A 12,087-nucleotide genomic window follows, 5' to 3' on the forward strand; every position below is an offset into this window, starting at 1 on the left:
GCATTTAATGACCGTAGCGGTGGTCATGTCCGGGCAGGGGATGGCAAAAGGGAAACGGGAGTACTCATCAACTATGTTGAGGAAGTACACATTGCGGTCAGAGGAGGGGAGGGGCCCTTTAAAGTCGATACTCAGGCGCTCAAAAGGGCGGGTGGCCTTGATCAGGTTTGCTCTGTCAGGCCTATAGAAGCGCGGCTTGCACTCTGCACAGACTGGGCAGCTCCTGGTCATGGTCCTGACCTCCTCGATGGAGTAAGGCAGGTTGCGGCTCTTAATGAAATGGAAGAACCTGGTGACCCCCGGGTGGCAGAGGTCGTTGTGGAGGCCCCGTAGTCTATCGATCTGCGCGGTGGCGCATGTGCCTCGCGATAGAGCGTCTGAGGGTTCGTTGAGTTTCCCTGGCCGGTACAAGATGTCGTAATTGTAGGTGGAAAGTTCGATTCTCCACCTCAAAATCTTGTCATTTTTGATTTTACCCCTCTGCTTGTTGTTGAACATGAAAGCAACTGAACGCTGGTCAGTAAGCAGGGTAAATCGTTTTCCAGCCAGGTAGTGCCGCCAGTGGCGCACCGCCTCCACAATGGCCTGGGCCTCTTTTTCCACAGAGGAGTGTCTGAGTTCGGAGCCCTGGAGGGTTCGTGAAAAGAAGGCCACGGGTCTTCCCGCCTGGTTAAGGGTAGCGGCCAGGGCAAAGTCGGATGCATCGCTCTCCACCTGGAAGGGGATGGACTCGTCTACCGAGTGCATGGTGGCCTTGGCAATGTCATCTTTTATACGGTGAAAGGCTAAGCGGGCCTCCGCCGTCAGGGGGAAGGAAGTGGACTTGATAAGTGGACGGGCTTTGTCCGCATAATGAGGGACCCACTAGGCGTAATAGGAAAAGAAGCCCAGGCACCTTTTGAGGGCCTTGAGACAGTGGGGCAGGGGAAGTTCCATCAACGGGCGCATCCGGTCAGGGTCAGGACTGATGACTCCGTGTTTCACCACGCAACCAAGGATAGCGAGGCGGGCTGTGCGGAATATGCACTTTTCCTTCTTGTACGTGAGGTTTAGGAGTTGGGCCGTGCGGAGGAACTTATCAAGATTGGAGTCATGGTCCTGCAGGTCATGGCCGCAGATGGTCACGTTGTCCAGGTAGGGAAACGTGGCCTGTAACGCATTCTCGTCGACCATCCGGTCCATCTCCCTCTGGAAGACGGAGACACCGTTGGTGACGCCAAAAGGAACCCTGAGGAAGTGAAAAAGGCGGCCGTTTGCCTCGAAAGCTGTGCACTGGCGGTCCTCAGGGCGGATAGGGATTTGGTGGTATGCTGCCTTGAGGTCAATGGTTGAGAGAACGCGGTATTGCGCTATCTTATTAACCATGTCGGCTATGCGGGGGAGGGGGTATGCGTCCAACTGGGTGTACTTGTTGATAGTCTGGCTGTAGTCGATGACTAGGCGCTGCTTGTTGCCAGTCTTAACGACTACCACCTGGGCTCGCCAGGGGCTGGTACTATCCTCAATAATCCCCTCTTTCAGGAGCCGCGTCACCTCAGATCTTATGAAGGATCTGTCCCCGGTGCTGTATCGCCTGCTCTTTGTGGCGATAGGCTTGCAGTCGCGGGTGAGATTGGCGAACAGGGGGGGGGGGGTGTGATTTTGAGGGTGGAGAGACTACAGGTGGGGCGCGGCGGGCAATTTAAAAACTGCTGGTTGCAGACAGTGAGCGGGGGAAGAGGTCCACCGTATGTCAAGGTGACACTCTTAAAGTGACAATGAAAGTCCAACCCCAGTAGAATGGCAGCGCAGAGATGTGGCAGGACGAATAGCTTTACATTTTTATATACGGAGCCCTTCACCGAGAGGGTCACTACGCAGTAGCCGCCGACGTCTGCTGAGTGGGATTTCGAGGCCATGGAGATCCGATGGCGCGTTGGCCGGACCGAGAGGGAATAGCGCCGTACTGTATCAGGGTGTATGAAGCTCTCCGTGCTCCCGGAATCAAAAAGGCAAGTTGTGGCGCGGCCATTTACCTGGATGTCCATCGTGGACCTGGCTAGCTGGTGGGGTCTGGATTGATCCAGCGTGATGGAGGCCGCTGTGGAGTCGGTAGCGTCGCTGTAGAACCCCGGTGAGGCGGCGGTGGGTGAGTCGGGGGCCCGTTGGCAGAATGGCGGACAAGATGGCGGCGTCGGAGAGGAAGGACAAAATGGCGGCGCCCATGACGATCCCGATCCCCACGAGGCTGGAGGGAGGCAAGATGGCCGCTCCCACGAATCGCACGCGGCGCTGCTGGAGGTAGGGGTCTTCTGACTTCTGCAGACGCCAGCGTAGTGTCCCCCCTTACCGCAGGCAGAGCAGACCGCGTTTTTCGCCGGGCAGCGCGCCCTGGGGTGTTTGGTTTGGCCACAGAAATAACATTTCTGGCTCGGGCGGGACATCGCTGCAGCAGTTGAGGCCAGGGCCCGTGGCGGCGGCTGCGGCATCCATGAGGCGGCCGCGCGGTCTGGGGAGTAGGCCTCCATGTTCCGGTGGGCTACGTCCAACGAGAGGGTGAGTGAAATCGCCTTCTTTAGGTCGAGCTCGCTACTTTCCAGCAGTCGCTGCCGTGTGTGAGTGGACCTGAGGCCCGCCACGAGGGCGTCCCGGATGAGCTCCTCCGTATGTTCCGTGGCTGTTACTTGCTTGCATTCGCAGGCTCGGCCGAGTTCCTTCAGCGCCCGTATGTATGCTTCTGTGGGTTCCCCGGGCTGTTGTTTGCGAGACCCCAGGAGATGTCTTGCGTAAACATAGTTGACCGGGCGTGCGTATTGCTCCTTCAAGATGTCGATAGCCCCCTGGTAGCTCGTAGCGTCCCGGATAAGGGCAAAAGCTCGGTGGTTTACTTTAGAGTTCAGCACCCTGAGCTCATCGGCGGCGACGGTCTCGCCGGATGCAGTCAGGAAGGACTCAAAACAGTGCAGCCAGTGCGAGAACTTAGCAGTCGAGTCCGGTTCTTGCGGGTCGAGTTCCAGGCACTTGATCTTAAGAATCTGCAGCATCGTTTTTTTTTTTTTTTCAGTAGTTAATAAAATTGATGCGCTATCAATTCTAATAAAAGGCTGGGCAGAGTTCAGAACGACAGGCTTTTATTAACTACTGAATTGCACTTCAGACAGATCAGGACTATGCCTCTAGTGGACGACCGAATGCCAGGAGCTGCCATGCGGCCGCTCTTATACTCGATAGCCCAGGGGCGGAGTCAGCTGAGGCATAGTCAGGCACAACAGTGAAACAAGAGTGAACAACAACAACAACAACAGTGAACTACAGTGGTTTACCACAGGGACCACTGCTCTTTTTCATATATATTAATGACCTGGACTTGGGTATACAAGGCATAATTTCAAAGTTTACAGATGACACAAAACTCGGAAATAAAGTAAACAGTGAGGAAGATTGTAGCAGACTTCAGGAGGACATAGACTGGTTGGTGAAATGGGCAGGCAAATGGCAAATGAAATTTAATGCAGAGAAGTGTGAAATGATGCATTTTGGAAGTAAGAATGAGGAGAGGCAATATAAACTAAATGGTACGGTTTTAAAGGGGGTGCACGAACAGAGACCTAGGGATGTCTGTACACAAATCTTTGAAGTTGACAGGACTAGTTGATAAGGCTGTTAAAAAAGCATACGGGACCCTTGGCTTTATTAATCGAGGCATAAAAGTACAAAAGTAAGGAAGTTATGCTAAACCTTTATAAAACACTGGTTAGGCCTCACAGGAGTATTGTGTCAATTTCTGGGCATAACTTTTTAGGAAAGAGGCCAAGGCCTTCGAGAGGGTATGGAAGAGATTTGCTAGCATGGTATCAGGGATGAAGGACTTCAGTTATATGGAGAGACTAGCAAAGCTGAGGCTGCTCTCCTCAGAGCAGAGATTTAAGGGAGATTTAATAGAGGCATTGGAAACATGAAGGGGGAAAAATTCAGTTGTTTGCACCTCCTGTTAGCGCCTTAAGAGGGTGCCAATTGGGGCACAAAGCAACTAGAGGCCGGGCGCGGCGATTTTTGTGCCACTCGCGAAATTAACTAGACATTTTACGGTGGCGCTAAACACTACTGTGGGAATCGCGGGCTGAGCGGCTGTATAAAGGCTCCAGAGCCCAGGTAAGGCCTCAGTGCGGGAATCGCGGGCTGAGCGGCTGTATAAAGGCTCCAGAGACCAGGTAAGGCCTCAGTGCGGGAATCGCGGGCTGAGCGGCTGTATAAAGGCTCCAGAGACCAGGTAAGGCCTCAGTGCGGGAATCGCGGGCTGAGCGGCTGTATAAAGGCTCCAGAGACCAGGTAAGGCCTACCAATCTCCAATCTTGGAACTCGGAGGGAAGGAGAGAGGTAAAAAGTAATCCAAGTGTGACGTCACCAGAAAGCGGGTAAGTGATTGGTTGGTAAGTATTTCTCCCTTTTTAAGCTTAAATCTCTTTGGTTTATAGTTTCTAAGGTGTGATATTCACCATCTAGAATCGGGGCAGAGGATATTTAAGAATAATATTAATAAATTTAATTAATTACATAGAATGGGAGATCAGGTGATGTGTTGCTGCTGCAACATGTGGGAGCTGGTGGACACCATTGATGCTCACGGTGATCACATTTGCAGTAAGTGTTGGCTGCTCGAGGAATTCCGGCTCCGTGTTGAAGAGCTGGAGTCCGAGCTTCAAACACTGAGACACATCAGGGAGGGGGAGAGTTACCTGGACTCTGTGTATCACGAGGTATTCACACCAATTAGATTAATTAATTCAGATGTAGTCTGTGGCCAGGGTCAGGATGGTGTGACTAGAAGTGAGGCAGGTACGGGGATCCAGGAGGTAGTGTTGGACGAGCCGCAGCCCTTGCACTTGTCCAACGGGTTCGAGGCTCTTACTCCCTGTGAGGATGGGAACAGGGACTGCGGGGAGGATGAGCAACCTGGCCACAGCACCGTGGAGCGGGGGGCCATTCAAGTGGGGGGAGTTAAAAGAAATGTTGTAGTGGTAGGGGATAGTATCGTTAGGGGGATAGATAGAGTTCTTTGCAGCCGAGAGCGAGAGTCCCGAAGGCTGTGTTGCCTGCCCGGTGCCAGGGTTAAGGACATCTCCTCTGGACTGGAGAGAAACTTGGAGTGGGAGGGGGAGGATCCAGTTGTCGTGGTCCATGTTGGTACCAACGACATAGATAGGACAAGGAAGGAGGTTCTGCTGAGGGAGTTTGAGCAGCTAGGGGCCAAATTAAAAAGCAGAACCACAAGGGTAATAATCTCTGGATTATTACCTGAGCCACGAGCGAATTTGGCTAGGACAAATAAAATTAGAGAGTTAAATGCGTGGCTCAAAGACTGGTGTGGGAGAAATGGGTTTTGCTTCCTGGGACACTGGCACCAGTACTGGGGCAGGAGGGAGCTGTTCCGTTGGGACGGGCTTCACTTGGCCAGTGCTGGGACTAGAGTCCTGGCGGATCATATAACTAGGGCTGTAGAGAGGGCTTTAAACTAACTAGTGGGGGGGAGGTTCCTAGAGAGCAAATAATAAAAATGACAACAGAGAAGGTCATAGACTTAGGTAGCAGTGGGGAAATTAAAAACCAGAGTGTGTCAGGAAGGGGCAGAAGATATGGAGTAAAAGGTAAAGTAATAAAAAGGGCAAAAGCAGGAACTAAGTGTCACAAAACATCTTTGAAAGTTCTCTATCTGAATGCACGTAGCATTCGTAACAAAATAGACGAGTTAATGGCACAAATAACTACATATGGGTATGATCTTGTGGCCATTACAGAAACATGGCTGCAGGGTGACAATGCCTGGGAATTAAACATACCAGGTTATTTAACGATCAGGAAGGACAGGCAGGAAGGAAGGGGAGGTGGGGTGGCTATGTTAATAAAGGAAGGAATCACTGTAATACAGAAAATTATATTGGGTCAAAAGATCAGAATAATGAAACAGTTTGGGTGGAGGTAAGGAATAATAAGGGGAAAAAAACACTAGTGGGCGTAGTCTATAGGCCTCCGAACAGTGGCAACTCTGTTGGACGGAGTATCAATCAGGAAATAGTTGAGGCTTGTAATAAGGGAACATCTATAATTATGGGGGATTTTAACTATCATATTAATTGGACAAATCAAATTGGGCAGGACTGCCTTGAGGACGAGTTCCTTGAGTGTATTAGGGATGGGTTTCTTGAGCAGTATGTAACTGAACCGACCAGGGGGCAAGCAACCTTAGATCTGGTCCTGTGTAACGAGACAGGATTAATTAAAAATGTCCTAGTAAAGGATCCCCTTGGAATGAGTGACCATAACATGGTTGAATTCCATATTCAATTAGAGGGTGAGAAGGTTGCATCTCAAACAAGCATGCTAAGCTTGAATAAAGGAGACTATGAAGGTATGAGAGCGGAATTGAGTAGAGTGGATTGGGAAAATAGATTAAAGGGTAAGACGATACATGATCAGTGGTGTACATTTAAGGAGTTATTTTACAACTTCCAAAAAAGATATATTCCACTGAGAAGAAAAGGGTGTAAAAGAAAAGACAGCCATCCGTGGCTAAGTAAAGAAATTAAGGATAGTATTCGACTAAAAACAAGGGCATATAAAGTAGCCAAATCTAGTGGGAGGATAGAGGATTGGGAAAACTTTAAAAGACAGCAAAAAATAACAAAAAGATTGATTAAGAAAGGGAAGATAGATTATGAAAGTAAATTAGCAAAAAATATAAAAACAGATAGTAAGAGTTTTTATAGTTATATAAAAAGAAAAAGGGTGGCTAAAGTAAATGTTGGTCCCTTAGAGGATGAGACCGGGAAATTAATGGTGGGAAATATGGAGATGGCAAAAACACTGAATGAATATTTTATATCAGTCTTTACAGTAGAAGACACTAAGAATATCCAACACTGGACAAACAGGGGGCTAAAGGGGGGGAGGAGCTAAACACGATCAAAATCACTAAGGAAGTGGTACTCGGTAAAATAATGGGACTCAAGGCGGATAAATCACCTGGACCTGATGGCTTACATCCTAGGGTCTTGAGGGAAGTGGCAGTAGGGATTGTGGATGCATTGGTGGTAATTTTCCAAAACTCCCTGGACTCGGCAAAGGTCCCGGCAGACTGGAAAACTGCTAATGTAACGCCCTTATTTAAAAAGGGCAGTAGACAGAAGGCTGGAAACTATAGACCGGTTAGCCTAACATCTGTGGTAGGTAAAATTTTGGAGTCCATTATTAAGGAGACAGTAACAGGACATTTGGATAATCATAATTTAATAGGACAAAGTCAGCATGGTTTTATGATGGGGAAGTCATGTTTGACAAATTTGCTGGAGTTCTTTGAGGAAGTAACATATAGGGTGGATAAAGGGGAACCAGTGGACGTAGTGTATTTAGACTTCCAAAAGGCATTTGACAAGGTGCCACACAAAAGATTATTGCTTAAGATAAAAAATCACGGGATTGGGGATAATATTCTGGCATGGATAGAGGATTGGCTATCTAACAGAAGGCAGAGAGTTGGCATAAATGGTTCATTCTCAGACTGGCAATCAGTAACTAGTGGTGTTCCGCAGGGGTCAGTGCTGGGGTCCCCAACTCTTTACAATTTATATTAACGATTTGGAGGAGGGGACCGAGTGTAACACATCAAAGTTTGCAGATGATACTAAGATGGGAGGGAAAGTAGTGAGTGAGGAGGACATAAAAAACCTGCAAGGGGACATAGACAGGCTAAGTAAGTGGGCAGAGATTTGGCAGATGGAATACAATACTGGAAAGTGTGAGGTTATGCACTTTGGCAGGAAAAATCGTATAGCAAGTTATTATCTTAATGGCAAGAAACTGGAAAATACTGTAGTACAAAGGGATCTGGGGGTCCTGGTGCACGAAACTCAAAAGGTTAGTATGCAGGTGCAGCAAGTGATTAAGAAGGCCAATGGAATGTTGGCTTTCATTGCTAGGGGGATAGAATATAAAAATAGGGAGGTATTGCTTCAGTTGTACAAGGTATTAGTGAGACCGCACCTGGAATACTGCGTACAGTTTTGGTGTCCATACTTAAGAAAGGACATACTTGCTCTCGAGTCAGTACAAAGAAGGTTCACTCGGTTAATCCCGGGGATGAGGGGATGGACATATGAGGAGAGGTTGAGTAGATTGGGACTCTACTCATTGGAGTTCAGAAGAATGAGAGGCGATCTTATTGAAACATGTAAGATTGTGAAGGGGTTGGATCGGGTGGATGCGGGGAGGATGTTCCCAATGATGGGTGAAACTAGAACTAGGGGGCATAGTCTTAGAATAAGGGGCTGCTCTTTCAAAACTGAGATGAGGAGGAACTACTTCACTCAGAGGGTGGTAGGTCCATGGAATATGCTGCCCCAAAAAGCTGTAGAAGCTACATCATTACATAAATTTAAAACAGAAATAGACAGTTTCCTAGAAGTAAAGGGAATTAAGGGTTACGGGGAGCGGGCAGGAATTTGGACATGAGTCTAGGTTCGGATCGGTCATGGCCCTGTGGGTAGCGGAGCGGGCCCAGGGGCCATGTAGCCTGATCCTGCTCCTATTTCGTGTGTCTAAATCTGTTAGATTCAGGAGATGGTTCTGTGATAGTGGATTGGCGGTTAGGATCAGATCAGCCATGATCTTATTGAATGGCGGAGCAGGCTCGAGGGGCCGATTGGCCTACTCCTGCTCCTATTTCTTATGTTCTTATGTACCGCCACTGTCTCCTGCGCCGGCAGATTGTGACATCAGTCGAGTGCGCAATGCCCCCTTAGCGCTCCGGACCGGATATTGAGTGGCGCCCCCTGCCTCACCGCCTGCCGCTAGCAACGACAGGTTGAGGGGAGCGTTATGCTGTCAGAAAGGGACTAGGGGAGCGCTGTTTAAAGGCGACCGCTTCCTGCCTTTTTTTGTCGGTGACATTTTTGCACCACGCATTCTGAGAGAGAGAGAGACTGACTTCTGGAGAGATTCAACGCTGTGTGAAGGAGTTTTGAGTACTGAGCAGCACTTTGCAGGTTTATTTGGATTTGCCCTTCCTTGCTTCGCCAGCGCTCTGAGGTAGCGCCTCGCTCCTCGGCCTTTGCGCCTTAAGACAGGTGTGAAGCGCCTGATTTAGCGCTCCAATCACCTCCAGGGGCGATAAAAGCCAAGTTTGCTGTCGGAGGCGATAATTAGCAGCAGGCGCTAAACTTTGCGCACCGCCAATAATGGCGCCCCAAATGGGGTGATACCGAATTTTTCCCCCGAAGGGTTTTGATAGAGTAAATAAGGAGAAACCGTTTCCACTTGCAGAAGGATCAGTAACTAGAGAACACAGATTTGAGGTAATTGGCAAAAGAACCAGAGGTGAGATTAGAATTTTTTTACGCAACTCGTTGAGATCCGGAATGCATTGCCTGAAAGGGTGGTGGAAGCAGATTCAATAGTAACTTTCAAAGGGGAATTGGATTAATACTTGCAGGGGAGAAAATTGCAGGGCTATGGGGAAAAAGCAGGGGAGTGGGACTAATTGGATTGCTTTTTCAAATCACCAGCACAGGCAAGTTGGGCCGAATGGCCTCCTTTTGTGCTGCAAGGTTCTACGACTCCTGCAGGTGTTCAAGCAAACTCCAGGAGACCATAGTGACCACTTTCCTATTCAATCCATATGTCTTCTATGTCTTCAGGTGTCTTCCACTCACATGAACTCGTCCCATTCCCTTTATGATGAAAATTGAAAAAATTCCAGTATTAAAAAGAGGCATTGTTGAAAATGCATGTAATTGTTGAGGTCTGCAAAATCTGTTTCTGTATCCATTTCACTGTGCTGCGGGATTCTTTGTAAGCACTTAATATAACTCATGATTGCATACTTGGAAAAGATTAGTTTATGACAGAAATTATGTAATTTGGGATCAACCAGAGGGGCAAAAAATGGCATTCCTCTAACAGGATAAGTTCAAAAATGGCAGAGATATTAGTGCCCTTTATATAACCAAAAATTGCTTTCATTTCTGCTTATCCTTGAACTATCTGTTTGTTTCCTTCTGTAACAGTATCAACATATGCTTTGCAAATAGGTTGTAGTCCCAGGACTGTTTATTAACCAAGTTGTGAGGAGTACCAATTCTGAACTCCACAACTAGATTATAGTCCTCACAGTAGGGCAGAAGTTCATATATGGATAAAGGAAAGTTTGAAATTGCTGCTATTGTGCTACTATGACTCCTCCTGAGATCTGATTGTGGAGTGTCGTTGGTGGTGAGCGGGGGTTCCTACTTATTGGCCCAATTTTCTGTCAGTTGATGAAAGGTGTTTTGATGGGGATAGAAAGTAGCACACTGGAAAATGTATATATCCATAAATATAATATGCACATTAATTTGTACCTGAAGCAGTGTGTATTATAAACGTGACAGATTCCTGCACTAATAAAGACATGCAATACTATATTTAGTGCATAAATGCTGGTGGTTGATCTTTAGACATTTGCTGACTGACACTTTTTAATCTGGAATAATCAAGTCACTATTGTGAACCTGCGAATAACATTATATATTTAAAGCACTGGGAGCAGTTTTCTTCTTTATATGTGAAACGTTTCCACAGTGCCATCTACTGGCCGTTTCTTAGGTGCAGAGTTGTGCATGTAACCCTGTTTTAAAAATTGAATCTTTTTAAAAACAATACTCCCTTGGAGCTAACATCCTCTTGTTTTTGTTTTTTGCCTTAGTTTTGTTTCTATTTAAACAGTGACTCATGGCAACCTAGTCTCTGGCACTAGCTGTTGCAATTCCGGTGCCCAATAAGTGTGAAGTAGCTATTTCAGAAGATGCATGGTTCCCTGGTGATCTTGTGATTTAATTGTGTATGTTCATTCAGCTCTAGCACAATAGGGGGGTCAGTAATTCCACCAAGCCAATTCCCTAAATGATTGTCATTTTCTGTACATTCAGCAAAATGTACAGTGTGTTGTGGAAAATAGTAGAGGTTATACTCATAACACCCGAATCACATGGCTGGTCTTCTGAGGTTGGAACTAAGGCACATTATTGGGTAAAGAGGGAAGACTGCTGTACCTGGCCTACGAGTGTCTAATGCTGACTTTAAGTTGCCTGGAAGTGTTCCATTCCTTAGTACTTATCCCTCATCTCCTAATGGTCCTAAATTCATCAAAAAAACTATATTGGATAGGCCTAAATAGTACTTTGAAAGTTTTCAGACCTGGTTTTGATTTGCACGTTTTGTGTATTATATGTACTGCATAAAAATACAAGATAAATGCTACATTTTGTACCTCCTTTTTTTAAAAAAACCTGTGGTGTGGGTTTATGTCTAAAGGGCATAATGTGCCATATTTTTGTATTTTGCAGTGTTTGTTTCCAGTTGGGTCCCTCCTGTCATTGAAGAACCATCAGGTTATAACAGTAGAGGCATTGGGGTCTGTAAAGAAGGGTTTACACCCCATACAACAGCGACTGGCTGATTACAATGGCAGTCAGTGTGGATTCTGCAGCCCAGGCTTTGTCATGCAGATGTATGGGTAAGTACAGCAAACTATCTATTTTGCATATCTACCTAAATATGTTCTATTTTTAAGCTCAACGCAAGCTCGAGGAACAGCACCTCATCTTTCTGTTAGGCACTTTATAGCCTTCCGGACTCGACATTGAGTTCAACAATTTCAGACCATAACCTCTGCCCCTATTTTTTCGGACAACAGCTTACACCTCCTCTAGACCCATCTTTTGTTTCTTGTCCGATTACCATCTCCTTTCACCTTGCACCATCATCCCTTTTGTTACTTAATATCTTCCACCCTATCACAGACCTTCCCTTTAGTTCTTTCCTCCCCTTCCCCCTTTCCCGGCTTCTGTACTTGCTTAAAACCTGTTACACCTCTAACTTTTTCCAGTTCTGACGAAAGGTCATCGAGCTGAAACATTAACTCTGTTTCTCTCTCCACAGATGCTGCCTGATCTGCTGAGTATTTACTGATTTTATTTCTATTTCTGGGTACTGCACTTCTCATAAAAAATTTGAGTTTTGCTTGGAAAGCCAATTTTTGTTTTCCACACACATTGTGACACCAAAACAAAACTTGTG

The 12,087-nt window shown here is 46.9% G+C and overlaps 1 protein-coding gene across 3 annotated transcripts in view; it reads left to right on the forward strand.

The window, feature by feature from the left end:
• The window catches only part of LOC147124569 (xanthine dehydrogenase-like), a 268,524-nt gene that overhangs the window by 110,376 nt on the left and 146,061 nt on the right, over positions 1 to 12,087 (forward strand). For all 3 annotated transcript variants that reach the window (XM_085989524.1, XM_085989530.1, XM_085989522.1), the window contains one exon: positions 11,355 to 11,524. In XM_085989524.1, coding sequence (XP_085845650.1) covers positions 11,355 to 11,524 — 170 coding nt within the window. The remainder of the gene's footprint in view (positions 1 to 11,354; positions 11,525 to 12,087) is intronic.

Source organism: Somniosus microcephalus, chromosome 1 (genome assembly GCF_052327205.1).
Source record: "Somniosus microcephalus isolate GS21.2 chromosome 1, FLI_Smic_1.0, whole genome shotgun sequence".
Lineage (NCBI taxonomy): Eukaryota > Metazoa > Chordata > Chondrichthyes > Squaliformes > Somniosidae > Somniosus > Somniosus microcephalus.